This window comes from Brachypodium distachyon, chromosome 1 (genome assembly GCF_000005505.3).
Source record: "Brachypodium distachyon strain Bd21 chromosome 1, Brachypodium_distachyon_v3.0, whole genome shotgun sequence".
Taxonomy (NCBI): domain Eukaryota; kingdom Viridiplantae; phylum Streptophyta; class Magnoliopsida; order Poales; family Poaceae; genus Brachypodium; species Brachypodium distachyon.
Window position 1 is genome coordinate 44,012,311 of NC_016131.3, and position 14,821 is coordinate 44,027,131.

The 14,821-nt window shown below is 47.8% G+C and overlaps 1 protein-coding gene and 1 long non-coding RNA gene across 2 annotated transcripts; both read left to right on the top strand.

Moving 5' to 3' along the window:
- The first annotated feature begins 3,778 nt into the window (after nt 1-3,778).
- On the top strand, nt 3,779-5,304 carry LOC112270024. The gene is made up of 2 exons (XR_002962322.1): nt 3,779-4,905; nt 5,031-5,304. It is a non-coding gene; the product is annotated as an uncharacterized LOC112270024 (long non-coding RNA).
- Nucleotides 5,305-12,990: 7,686 nt separating this feature from the next.
- On the top strand, nt 12,991-14,274 carry LOC100844224 (protein EXORDIUM-like 2). The gene has a single exon (XM_014897801.2). It carries the CDS (start codon nt 13,041-13,043, stop codon nt 14,019-14,021), a length of 981 nt encoding a protein of 326 aa, XP_014753287.1. The 5' UTR covers nt 12,991-13,040; the 3' UTR covers nt 14,022-14,274.
- Nucleotides 14,275-14,821: the final 547 nt, after the last annotated feature.

Consider the following 14,821-nt stretch of genomic DNA (forward strand, 5'->3'; position numbering starts at 1 on the left):
CAAGCCGATCTGGGGCGCGCCCGTGCTTTTCCACGTGAAGCGTCGGCGACTTGAGGGCGAGAAAACGCTTCGCCAAATAATTGGAAACTTCCATGCCCCCTATTTGTTTCGATCTGGTGGGGCCCAGCCTGTTTTATCGTGGGGTAAATAACGAAGAATACGGTTTCCGTTTTCATGTATATCTTCTCTTGGTTTCCTTCAGGACCTGGACCAGCTGAAATGACTGTGCATTGCAGCGAAACAACAAAATGATACATTCAAAACATGCATCGAAACCTTTCTTTGCTTTTCTTTAACGATCTCTCAATATTCCTTTAAAAAAAGATTTCTTGGGAAGACTGTGTCTCTATACTCTAGTCTCTCAAAATAGAACAATACACTTTATTCTGAAAATTATGTAACATCACCCGATCAAAGAAGTTTTGACACGGAATCACTTAATTTTTTTAGTTCTCTCCAACATCTCACTTCAGCCGTTAAAACAAAAGAGTTAGAAACGGCAACAAATTTATGTTTTGGCAGCTTGATGTTCGTTTATGAGTATAGACATTTGATTATTTTGTTGAGTATGCATATTCTGATGTTTCTTGTTTTCTGAAGGAGCTTATCAATATTAGATTAAATCAATCCTAATTAATAAACTGGCAGTGCACGTCTAATTTTTTTCCAATTATTTGATCGAGTTGTTCGGCGGATCTGGCTTGTGGTCAGTTCAGATGACTTGACATCGTTGGCCTCTCGGCTATCTGACTGCTCGTAGTCCTGTCTCTACGTGGCGGCTGGAGTCCGTCTTATATGGCCGGCAAGTATTAAATGTGGCAACTCGCCCGCGGATATCCGACCCAAGTGGGTAGGATATGGGTCAACGTTTACGCCCATGGGTATACCCGATGGCTCGCGCGATTAGTCATGGGTAGGTTATGGGTATAGGTTTATACCCATGGATACCCGATGGCTCGCCCAGTTAATATTTTAATTAAATAAGTATTATTTTTATTATATAATATGTGGACTCTTTGATGCAATAAGAATTAACGGATGAAACCTGCTGTAAAAAATAAATAAAGACCAAGTGCAAAATTGGCCCAGTAGCCCTGACTCGATGACTCATCAACTTGTCATGTTTGGCCATCTCTCTTGCTCAGTCTGGCTCACAGAAGAACGGCATTGAGGCGCCTTCTCCTATCTCCCATTCTACACTCGGCTATCATCTCTCGTTCTCTCTACTATGTCCTAGGCGCCGCCACCATTCTCTCTCGCAGTTTGTCTCATCAGGTTTTTCTAACAATTCGCCATCTCCTCGTGTAATTTAGCCCTAGGAGGAGACGACCATGGCTGGGAAACGGAAGATGGGACCAGCCGTGTGGCCGCGCCTGGGACACAGAGGGGACGACCGTGGATTCGATTCCTTGCCCGATGGGTTCCTGATCAGGTCTCATCTTCTGACTCCCTAGTGTTCCGGTGGAGCGATCTTTTTCTCGTCAGATTCGGAGCTGTTGCCCGACTCTCTTAACGATCCCGTTGACGATAGATTCCCTCGCGGAGTTCTAGTCCAATTCGGTGCAGGTAACGGGCCAGCCGGCTTAGTAGGCCTAATATATATGCAATCTTGGGGGCCCACATTTTTTTGAAAAGTTTGACCGACGACGGCGAAAGGAACGGTCCGTATTTTTTAGATAGGTATAGATAAACACACCGATCGCTGTACTCGGCAGATGTAAAGTATCTCCACGTTATCTCCTTTCAAGTGAACCGATGCTTTGCTCTAGGAAAAAACGAATCGGGGCATCAAAGAGAAAGTTCAGCAACTTCTAGATCTACCTCGAGAATATAGAAATAGTTCATGCTAAAGTTTTCCAATGATAATTGTACGTAGCATTATTCTTAAATGTTTGAGTTCAGTTTACTGCAAATCAAAATGTAAGAACAGAAAGCTTGCCAAAAAAACAATTGGTCATGTAATGGTTGCAATCCAAACAACATCCATTTACCAAATATTTGGTCATGTCCTTATTTTGGTCATGCCAAAAGTTGCCAAAAATTTGGTGGGGCTGATTGGGGCTCAAACCAAACACCCTCTATATCGCCATCTGTCCATCACGCCGACAGGAAACACACAGACGAGTCATGGGGACATTTGGTTTCCAGCCAACGTGCGACTTACCAATTTTTTGGCATGCCCGTGACTTTTGGCAGGCATTTGGATCGAAGCCAAAGATTTGGCGAGCCCAACCACGTCCAGGTGTGCCCGTTGCTTCTTCGCCAATCCCTGGGCGAGCGGACGGCGCGGTTTTCGGGGCTGTTTGGTTTGAGCCCACAAATGCTATACCAAAAATTTGGTTGAGGTTTTGCTTGCCCATGGGTTGGCCAACATTGGCTAGAAAAATGAACTAGAGTTGGCAATTGAGTGTTGGCTTGCCAAATAATTGGCCTTCATCCAAACAAGAATCAAATTTTGGTCAATGACCAAAAAATTGGTAGTGCAATGTTTGGCCACCATCCAAACAGACCCTATACTCCTTGTACTCCTGCTAGGAGATGAGAAAGAATCAGGAGAAGACGGAGAAACAAGTCGAAGAGAAGCCCGGAGAACGGAGATGGAGGAGAGATGGATTGATCTGTTGCAGACTTGTGCATCTCAGACAGTTCCGTGCCTGTGTGTGTGTATTTTTTTCGCGAAAGGATCTTGCCAAGTTGGCAAGTTGCCATGGAGGGCGAGTTCCTCTGGGCGGAGCAAGGCGAAAACTATTTTTGGATAGGATCAAAATGTCCTCGTAACTTAGCCATGGAACCAAGCAGGCTCCAACAAAATCAAATTTATTAAACTGTAGAGAAGGGTTGGACGACGGTCAAGCACGTCGGGCATTGAGTTGGATTCGAGTCTCTCTTACTCCTGGATGGTATCCAATTCAGTCGAAGAGTGGTCGCTCGGTCTCTCTTCGGACTAACGATTCCAACGAAAAGCTATTACTTCGATTATCATGCTTGCTTCTTGAGAGATTTGGAAAGAGCGCAACGCTCGTCTCTTCCGTAAGGTTGCTGCCTTGTCTTCGACCATCTTTGATCGCTTGGGCAACTTCTAGGGCCACCTTGGGTAAATTTTGCCGGAAGATAGGCTTTTTGTTTCTTTTGGTTGCCAAGTTTTTTGGGGCATCCGTTGCTTTGGACCTATTTGTTCTCACTCTTTCTCTACTAGTGAAATGAGCTAAATCTTTTGCCTACGTTTTAAATTCTTTTTATTAAACGGACTTCATGTTGTATGTCATAGAATTTTGAGTTAGTCCATGATGGGCGTTACTTTACACAAGAACTGAATGTGTTTTGTTGTTTTGCTCTATAAAAACATTTGCAATAGTTTACTCACATTTTTGAATACCCAAACAAAATATGAAAAAAAAGAACACTTAGGTAATTAAGAATTACAAAACTTTTATATCTTACGCAAAACAGGGTAATTTTTTTTTCACTCCCTCCGTTTCATATTAATTGTCACCGTTTTGGTCAGATTTGGTCTAGACACTCATGTATCTAGACACATTATCTAACTAGATAATGCCCCGCGCGTTGCTGTGGAATTATGTAGCGACAATAAAAAGGAAATACATTGTAAAATGCTAAATATAATTCCTGGAAATATAATTTTATTTATTGAAAACCGTGATTTGAAATTTGCTATTTGTTGTCATTTGGAAGGATGGCCGTGACATGTCTTTTTCCATTTTTGATGTATTGAATTGTGAAGAAATGCAGTTCAGATGGAAGAATACCTGTGATGTCTGCATATGAAGCTCCGTCTTGTACACCTAAAAATTTTCCCCACCCCGTCCCGTGTCGCTCCCGCGAGCGGCCGCGGGGCGAAACCCTAGCCGCCGCCGCTCGGGCCCCTCTTCACCTCCATCTCGCCGCCGCTGCCGTCGGCCTCCTCTGCCGCGGTGGCGGCGGGCCCCACTCCCCGAAGGGCAGTGGGGGTTCTCTGCGGCGGAGGCGCCCTCGGGCGGACGGGAGCGCGGAGGTCGGGGCGGCGCCCCCGGGTGGCTTGATGGTGGCGTCCCCGGCGGCACGGGCTCCGGAAGGAGGAGGCGACGGCGGGATTGGGCGCTGGCGTGCGTGCTGGCCAGGCGCGGCGGCAGAAGCGGGGATCCGGTGGTGGCCAGAGCTCCGGCCGCGGGGATTCGGCGGTGACCGGCGCGGTGGTCGCGCCGCTTCTGTTGCTGGCCGTCGGTGGCGAGATCGTTGCTGGCGGCCAGCCTGGTCGGCCTTGATGGCGGACGCCGGGGGTTTCCGGGGAGGCGTCTTTGGCTGCTGATCTGGTGCAGTCGGGGCGTCTGCCTGCCCCGTGCGACGTGAGGCGTCGGCGTGCGGGCCTTTGGCCGGCGTGGTTGTCGTGGTGGATGCCGGGACGGCGGTTCCGAGAAGTGGCCATGGTTTTCCGAGCAGTGGATCTAGTGTGCTGGGCGCGGATTTTGCTTTGGCAAGCGATGGCGGAGTAGGAAGTCGAGGTGGCGGCCTCGGAAGGGGGTGAAGGCAGTCTGCTGCGCGGGGCATAGTTGGGTTCAAGACGCCGGGGCGGCAGCCCCAGGCAGCGACGGTCCTCGGTTTGTCTGAAGCGTTGGAAACGCCGGGCTCTTGAGGCGCGCCTCACCTCCTCCTGTGTCAGGGCGGCCCATATCTGCTCTTCCCATAGCGGTTTCGGTTTCTCACCCCGTCGGCGGGCGGCGGTGCGTGCGGTGTGGTGGTGCGGTGCTCTGTCGATGCTTCTTTCATGCTCCTTGAAGCCTGTCGAGGTCCTATCGCCCCTCCTTGGTGGGTCATGCCGGATCTGGGTTGCTTAGTGGAGAGCGTTGTGATTTTTGATGTGGCGGGGTTCTTCTTCAGTTGCTCCGTTGGCGGGTTGGCGTGTAGGTGGTGCGTTTGTCTTTCGATTTAGTCTTTCCGTTGATTGTTAGGGGCTTCGTTCCCTTTGTATCTGGTTTTTTTCCGGTTTTCCCTAATTAACTGGGCGATTCTATTTCTTTTATAATGAAATGCAGGAACTCCCTGCCCCTTTGAGGTGTCCTAAAAAAAACCTCCGTCTTGGCTCACTTCTTTCAAAGTTACATGCACCGGTTGTTTCAAAGTACTGAGTTTTTGGATCGTCTCATTGTACATCTTGAGAGCCTCACTTTGTGGATGAATAGAAGGTGGGGGTATATACTCTAGATTGCTTGTTTGCATACTGGAAAAAAATTATATATGATCAAGAGAGCAGTTGTAAGGAAGTGAAATAGAATTGTATGCTGGAATGAATACCTTGGTTTCGCTCCATGTTTTACAGACTGCTTTTTTTGGGGATGCACATTTGCATTAACTAGTAGACGAAGCCAAATCGCTCGCCACCAAAGACATTACACCAGCATGGGTACCTTCAACATGCATGAAAGCACCTGGAGGTAAGGACCTGCCAATCGAGGCCAGGCCATGGGCCACAGAGTTACAAGTCCTACTACAGGAAATAACTTTGACAGAGATAAAATGCCTAGAAAAGAGTAGCTTAGTTTCTTCAATGATCATAGCTGCAACCGACAAGTTGGGAGTAGTAGAGAGCAGAGCTTCTTTCAGCGTTCTAGAATCAGTTTCCAGAATCGCACGATGGATCCCTTTGGAGATAGCCAACTCAATTCCCCGGATTGCAGCCACAGCTTCTGCGTGGAATGGGTTCAGCAAACTAGGCAAATTACCAGCCCCGGTCGCCACTACAGTGCCATCGCTCTCCCGCAAAATCGCACCCCACCCACTGCTACCGAGATCCTCCAGGAAAGATCCATCACCATCATCCGGTCTTTGCCAAGTACTTGTTTGCTTAAAGCCCCTCTCATGCTGTTTGGAAGTGACTTGCAGGAACAGGTTACTTTGTTGTTTAATGATGTGAGCAAGATCACCAGCCAGCCTCGGAGGATCTCCATCTCGGACTTTGTTTCTTTCTAGCCACCAATTCCACATGGTATTTGCCACCAGGGCCTGCAGCTTCTCTTCTAGCCCCAGAATAACATCAAAAACTTCAGCGGCAGAGTATTTGTTGGCAAGTCTCTGCCTCAGTTCCTCCAGTCCCACTCCTTGCCATATTTTCTTCACATTCTTGCACTTGAACAGCAGGTGCCCAATGTCCTCATCTTGATTCTTGCAAAAAAGGCAATTGGTCTCCACATCCATCCCCCTTCGTCGAAGATTTCTCCTGACCGCTAAAGTGTTATGAGCGAGTCGCCGGAGAAAGTGCTTGATCTTGTTCGGCACTGGAATTTTCCATAGTTTGAGCCAATTAATTTCTCCCCCCCTGCGCACTTGAAGGGCCATCCCTGCCCCTGTTATTTCTAATCTCCTCGGAGACCACATGGGCATGATATGCAGATTTCACCGAAAATAGTCCTTTCTCATCCAGGTGCCAAGCTATGGAGTCACTAAACGCCGGATGCACCGGGATCTTCAGAATCATCTCAGCATCCTCCACCCAAAAACTTTGCTTGATTAGGTCGTGATTCCATACACCACTAAAAGGGTCCAGTTGGTCAGATACCAGCTGCAGCTCGCTGCTACTTCGCAGAGTCATAGGTTTCTTGGTAGAACTACAAGGAAGCCACGGATCTTCCCAGATCTTAATAGAATTCCCATCTCCTACATGCCAAATAATCCCCAATTTAAGAGTATCAACACCTTTCAAGATGCTCCTCCACGTATAAGAAATACCCGGTGAAGGCTTGGCCTCCAATAGGCATGTGTTAGGGAAGTATCGAGCCTTAAGAATTCTGGAGCATAGGGGTCCCGGATTTTGCAGCAGCCTCCACCCCTGTCTAGCGAGCATGCCCATGTTGAAAGAGTAAATGTCTCTGAATCCGAGCCCTCCTGCTTTCTTTCTTCTGATTAATTTCCTCCAACTCATCCAGTGCATTGAGTTATCTTTATCCTGGTGATTCCACCAATAGCGGCCAATCATGGTGGAAATTTGCTCGCAAATGCCCTTGGTGATATCAAAGCAACTCATCGTATAGGTCGGGATGTATTTTTTACTTTGGTATGAAGGAATGCAGTCCCATTGTTGTTGATATATAGATGGTTTCCATACTATTTAAAAAATAAGAATGGTACATTACCACACCTTTTCGATGGACGGTACTAAAAGTTTTATTACAGGAGTTCTTGAGCATTGAAGTGGTTAACATACAGACCTTAAGATAACTTCAAGTAAATCACAAAACTGGGAAGACGTTACTAAAAATATTATTACAGGAGTTGTTGAGCATTGAATTGTCACTAGCTTATTTGGCCGGGTCTTCTGCCTGAAGTGGTAATTACCATACAGATCTTAAGATAACTTGAAGTAAATGGCAAAAAATGTTGAGGTTCTATTCACTCGTATAGATCCATATACATGCATTGGACCAACATGCAACAATACTAATAGGAGGTCTGATGGATCACAATTAAAGGTGGTCAATTGAAAGATCGGTATGGTCGCCTAGAGGGGGGGTGTTGAATAGGAGACTAACAAATTTTAACTTTTTTTTTCTTGAAAGATACAAACACTTAATCTTAGGGCTTTCTAGATTCTCTAAAGTAAATGCAACCCTAGAATGAAATGCAATAGCCGAAGCAACAATAGATAGCAATAATGTAAAGGGGAAATGATACCACACGTGGAGACGAAGATTTCACCGGAGTTCCACCTATTGGGATCGGTGTACGTCTCCGTTTGGAGGAGTGCTCTACCACAAAGGTAGAGACGCCACAAAGGCTCACTCTATTCTCCAACTCACCACACCACAAAGGTCTGATGAGCTCTCACAACACCACAAACCCTTCCTTGAGGGCGAACGCCGAACCTTTACAAACTTGACCGGGGCAAACTCTACAACTCAATTGGAGGCTCCCAATCCAAGCCCCGGGCTCCTCACACCCCAAGGGAGAGTTTGAGGTGACCGCTTCCATCTAGAGTTCCCAACAACCCAAGAGAAACGAAATCCACAAAGAAAACAAGAGGAATCAACATTTTGACTTGGTGAAACCCTAGAACAAGATCTTCTCCTCCAATCCTCAAAGAATCAAGAGTTATGAGTGGCTAGGAAGGGAGATCTTGAAGATTTAAGCTTGAGGTGTTCTTGAGGTGAGTGGGGCTGTGCTTGGCTGCTTGCTCGGTCACCTAGCTCGTTGGGGACGAAGGGGTATATAAGTGGGTTCCCAAAAATTGCCGTAGGCCGGAACTTCCGGCCGAATATTCACCGGAAGTTCCGCAAATTCCCCGGGACTAACAGAGAGCACCCGGAGGTTCGAGCGGAAGTTCACCCGGAACTTCCGCCACCTGGAAACCTGTGATGCCAGAAACACCCTCAGAAAAAAGTTTTCTTCTCACACCTTTTTGGGTAGGCTTTTTAGTGGGTGCAAATTGGTGTAGATGTGTACGTGAAATTTATTCACCCGTTACCTTCCCTTGTGGATCCCCTCTTAATAGTACGGATGTCCTACGACTCAAATCAACCGAAAAAGCCGCTAAACACCACTACGCTTATTTCCTTTTTGAGGATCCACAATTCATCTTGTGTCCTTTATAAAACCTGAAATGCTTACACAAGATTAGATAACAAAACTCGTTGTCATCACCACCAAAACTATTTACGAGAGAAATGCCCTTTCATCAATGCAGTGACCAGTAATTTTCACTCGAGCAACATTATAACTAATTTTCAGTAGAAGGCTGTGCAGCTGTGACTTCTGATGTTGCTTCCCTGCATGGTCGATTATGCCCCGCATGTTTTGAAGGAAAAAAAATTCAATAAGGAAAAACTATTATGTACTGCAGTTACATACTTGCAGTGCCAACAAATTAGAAATGGAGAATTCAATTTTTCCTATATTTGGTTTGAGATATGAGAACATGGATGTACTCATGCTTATGCCTTTTGACATCCTGAAGTCGCTCTGTTCCATCTGTAAGCTGCACCTCATTTTCACTGCACCATGTAAACAATTGGTTAATTTATCAAGCAAACTGTCACAGACTATGACTAAATATGATGTGATGTGGTTCTATGATTGATGTAGTAAACAAAAAAGAATGGGTTGCGATATAAGTACCTGCAGTAAGAAAGTATCATGACTGACGTGCTTCGGAAGTTTGCAACTTCAGATATATCCAAGTCAACATATATTTTAGTTGCAGATGTTGAACATGCCGTTAGATTACCTAAAAATTCCGATGTAGTAACCCCAGCGAAAATCCCAACTACGATGCCTTCTTGTGATTTTGTAAGCACCGCTTCTTCATCAAATGTTTCACAGAAAAAATATTTGTTAACACCAGTGTCCAGGTCCAATAGAAATTGAAGGCATATCCAGTTTGGAGTTCACGCTCTAATGGATGAGCTTCATGTTGTTCGATAATTTGGAGACCGCATTTTGATATACGAGCATGTCAGGAGGAGATAAAAATAAGTAAAGCAACAGTCTTACAGACAGAATATTAGATGTATGAATGCATAGAACACATTCTGGCAAGTACAAAATTGTCAATTGTACTACTACTACTACTTCGGGCTGGAGTAGCAGCCGTGGAATACCATGCTTGAAATATGAGACCTATGGGATCAACAGTAGTAAGAGAAACATACTCTAGGTTTCGGATTCTGACTATCCTCAGCTTACGTGATGATGTCTGGCTTGCATAATCAAATGGTCCCACATGGTTAATGACACCTATCACATCTGGAGAAAGAAATATAGATACAAAATTATTTGATGTGTTAAGAGTACTCATGTGGTAATATTATAGTGGCCAGCTAAAAAAGGAAGAGTACTCATGTGGTAATATTATAGTGGCCAGCTAAAAAAGGAAAGAGAGGCAAGTGTTACCTTGTAGAGGTTTGCCGTTGACGCACTGAACGTTCTTATGTAGATGTTCTTGCTCTATTCCTAAGCTGTGCACGCCGGCGCCGAGAATTGGAAGAATCAGACCGATTTGTTTCAGGGGTGACAATAGGCTGTGACTGACGGCAGGGCCGAGCGCGTCCGCGTCTGCATGTGACTGGATCCCTCGAAGCATTCTCAGCAAATCATACACACGCAAAAGCAAACAATTTTCTTTTTGTTTGTAGATTACCTTCAAAAGGACGCAACTACAGGTGAACACGTTGAAGAACATAATCGACAGGAGCTAATAATGCATATGCTCATCCAATATAATCAGATGGTACAACAGTAACCGTAGCAAAAGTAACAACAAAATTAGAGGTGAGAGCCATGTGTACCGATGCAAGCAGGTTGTGATGGACGGTGTGCGGCATGTACTGATGACAGCCTCCTCCTCACAGCTAGCAACACCGAGAAATGAAGCAAACCCTGGGTCAGCAAAACATCAAACAGGTTGTAGGGATATGTCAATATCAGAGATTGAGAAACATGAGCTTGAGAAGCAAGAACCTGGGTTTTTTTTATTAGAAAAAAGGGAAACCAAAGAGCAGGAGAGGTCGCCTACTTGGGCGAAGGCCGGTGCCAGAGAGTGCGACTCGAGAAGGTGGCATGGAGAGGGATTTAAGCGGCAAAGAAGGTGAGCAATCAGGTTGATTAATGGCTGGATAAGTGGGACGGTTTTTGAAGAATTAGTGGCTGCATTTGTGCTCGGTAAAAATTGGTCGCGGCGGCAGCAAGGAACAGACGCTCGGGAGGGCAGGCAGCGAGTTGATTGCAGGCAGGGAGCTCGCGGGGGGGTGGGGCAGGAGACGGGGGGACCCAACCAGGAATGGGGGCGCGGCTGGGAGGGCAGCGGCACGAGTCCATCGCAGGGGAAGGCGCAGGGGCAGGGGAGGGCAGCAGCGGGAGCCCATCGCAGGGGAAGGCGCAGGAGCAGGGGAGCGGCGCATGGGAGGCGAAGCAGTAGCGGGAATCGGGATTTCGATTCTTCCCGCAGGTGGGTGTTGTGCGTGGCATGGGCCTGGGCCTGAACCGGATGCGGTTGGCTGGGCCACGAGAACTGGAGCCTATGAGCATGAGCGGAAACGTGGCAACTTGCTGAATGATCTCGCTCAAAAAAAAAACTTGCTGAATGATGACGTGGATAGGCTACATGTCAAGCTTGCTAAATTAACTACACTTAGTGGGTTTCAACTTTATAAAGTTTGTAGATATGTAGGTTTGACAAGTACTCCTTCCAATCCTAAATTCCTTGTCATGGTTTTAGTACAAATAGTCATCTGTCTCCTTCATCAAACTCAGCCTACTCTGCTAGCTGGCCGCTGCTGGTCTCCTCTCTGTTGCCACCTTCTCTAGAAGCTTTGGGACATACAAATTTTTACTTTGAACCAAAGAGTCCACATAGAAAAATAAAATCTATGGATTAAAATCTATACCAATATATTAAATTGGAGTTGGTGGTGACGATACGTCCGTCGCCGTACGTCCTCCACTCTTGTCCATCGGTACGCCAAACTCTTCGTGATTCGATCTAACTCCTCTCCTCGCCAAAACTCTTCCCTATCCCTATCCCGATCCAACTCCTCACCTCCTCCTCAGCACAGGCCTCCCTCCTTGCACCCGATCCGCCTCCTCGCCGATCTCTCTTCCTCGCACACCCGCCCCTGTCGGATCGCCCGCGCTCCTCCACGCAAGTAACGCGTCACCATTCTCCCGCCAGGAATGCACCCACCGTCGTCAAGGGCCCCGTCTCCTTCACGCCGCAAATCTCGGCCAAGAACCTCATGTGCGGGCTCCCTGCTGCTCGTGCTCGACGAAGTCGCACGAGCCACACGCAGCTAGCCTGCCGACATGCTAATAGATTGTTTTGTTGGATGGACGGATTTCACCTCCATTGCTTACCGCATTCTAATCCATCTACTGTTGGGGGGAAACAAATCTCTAGCCATCGTGGACACAATCAACATCTCACCGGGGAGATTAGATCTCCAAGGTGAGCTCTAAAAACACGACTTCATCTTTCTACACCTTATGTTGCTCACTGCTTATGATGCCCCATAAGCCCATCGTGTGTAAGGCGCTTCATAAAATTCTCAAGGCTGCTTGTGAGGCCAGGAGTAGCACACTATTGGCTGCCTCTTTATGTATAATACAATTCTCTTCCCTAAAAAAAAATACAATTCTCTCTCAAAAGGATTTTTGATATGTTATGTTTGCCTTGTTTAGCAAACTTAAACTATGGTAGAACTGCATTCTTTTTTGCAGCTTTATTAGGTGAACGGGTGCAATGTGTATGTTCATGTTCCTTAAGAAGGTGATTGGCATGTACGACTGTTAATTTGATGTAACATTACAGTTTGATTTTACATATATGGATTAACTACCTGAAATATGGCAACCAGCCTGAAGCAAGCTCTATATTCCTCCACTTTGATGATTCAATCAGTCATCTGTACATTGTCTCAATATTAGGTTTGGGGTAGAAGAATAAAAGCATGTTATACTAATCTGTCATACTTCTGAGTATGGATGAGTTCACCGAATCTTGTTAACTAATTGGTGTTGTTGTTTTTCTATGATTTGATTTTCTTTCCGCAGCAACGCACCGCGTTCTTGCTAGTCCTAATAAAATTCTACGAAAATCCTTCTTCGATCCAAAGGAGGCTCTTATCTGCCAACACTTTGTCAGACCGTACTGTCGTGTCGAGGTGTGGATTCCAGCAAACAAAACAAGTCGCGTCCAAATCAATGGCAGCGGCGCATTCGCTCTGTGAAGCAATATTTCGAATGTTCAGATCTATAGTTTCCCTTTTTGGATTATTTCCACTACATACATGATCCAATCCTAAAGCGTACATACCTGGGAACGGCTCAAATCAAAAACCGCGAAGCGAAAACTGACGCATGCACGCGCGGGTCATGGGTTCATTCAACTCCTTTGACGCACCGAAGCCACTCCGAGACACCTCCATCACGTCGTCGTCTTTATGTCCCATACGCTCCCGGCTGCTATTTAAGCAACCTTGAGGCACAACGGATCGAACACAAACTCGCAAGCACACGTCACATCGTCACTCGCAGTTCAACCAGAGCTCGTTGATCTGGCCATGGACGAGCGCAAGAGGTCGTCATCGCCATTGCTCTTCCTCGTCCTCCTCTTCGCCGTGCTTCACCTGCCAGGGGCGCCGCGGTGCGCCACGGCGGCGTCCAACCCGCGCATGCTGTTCCTGGTGAAGCCGGACCCGATCGTCCTCCGCGACCACGGCGGCGAGCTGCTCACGGGGAACGTCACCGTCAACATCCTCTACTACGGCCGCTTCGCCCCCGCGCAGCGTGCCATCGTCGCCGACTTCGTCCGGTCGCTCTCGGCCGCCGACGTCCCCCACCCGCGCGTCGCCAATGTCGCCCCGTCCGTCGCGTCCTGGTGGCGCGCCACCTCGCTGTACCGCGGCGGCGGCGCGCGCATCCGGCTCGGCCGGCAGCAGCAGCTTATGACCCTCGACGAAAAGCAACGATCCCTTTCGCCGGAGAATTTCACGGCGATGGCGAGGCGCGCGGGGCACCACCGGGGCGGGGCCATCACGGCCGTGCTCACCGCGGCCAACGTCCGCGTGTCCTCCTTCTGCGCGTCGCGGTGCGGCGTCCACGACCACGCCAAGGCAGGCGCGCACGGGAAGACCCGGTTCGCGTTCCTGTGGGCCGGCAACCCGGCCCAGCAGTGCCCGGGCCAGTGCGCGTGGCCGTTCCACCGGGCGCCCGCCCAGACCGCCGGGGCGCCACCGCTCGTGCCGCCCAACGGCGACGTCGGCGTGGACGGGCTGGTCATCAGCCTCGCTGCGCTGCTCGCCGGAACGGTGACCAACCCGTACGGCGACGGGTACTACCAGGGAGAGCGTGAGGCGCCGCTGGAGGCGGCCACGGCGTGCGCCGGCATCTTCGGGAGCGGCGCGTATCCCGGCTACCCCGGAAAGCTGCTCAAGGACCGGGCCACCGGCGCGAGCTACAACGCCGTCGGGCTGGGCGGGAGGAAGTACCTGCTCCCGGCGCTGTGGGACCCGACGACGTCGCAGTGCAGGACGCTAGGGTAGAATAGATGCTGTACGCTTGCGCGTGAGACGAAGCGGGCATGCAGGATGGATGGTCTCTACAGTCTACAGTAGCTAGTACCAGCACTCTGGCTGCATGAGAGGACGAAAAGTAAATGCCTCATTTGTTTTCTGCTCCTTAATTCTTATTGTTCACTTGTCGCGTGTACTTGCTGTACGAGTTTGTTCTCGCAGCAGCAGTTGTTGTATCGTAGAGTATGCCAGTTTTAATGAATTTGCATCCATGTTCTTTTTCTGTGTGTGAAATACTGGATGCTTTCGCTTCTAATCGGGTCTGAACACGAGAAGCTGCATGCTTAAGAAACAATGGAACAACATTGAGCATGCTGACTGTGATCTTTGCCCCGCAACCGAAACTGTCGATCATATTCTCCTGAGATGCCGAGCAGCTCATCATCTTTGAACAGAATTGGGCTTTAATTGACCAAGCGACCATTAAAAAAAAATTTGACCAAGCGATCAGTGCAGCATCTGCTAATTTGGACGACATTTTGGGAAACACAACGGCTCTATACATTTTATTATTCCCTCTATTCCTAAATTCTTGTCTTAAAGTTTTCAAAATCTGGATATATCTATTTTTATAAAGCGTCTAGATACATAGATACATGTAATATTTCGACAAGAATTTAGAAATGAACGTAGTACTATTTTATTTTACTTTTTTTTAACCGTAAGGAAGAAATGTTTCTTTACCAGTCCAGTTCAATGGAAGCATCGGAAAAGCCTTCAGCCGAAGAGTGAAGCATATTCCAATCTTTCAATCTGGCCCAAATGCTCGT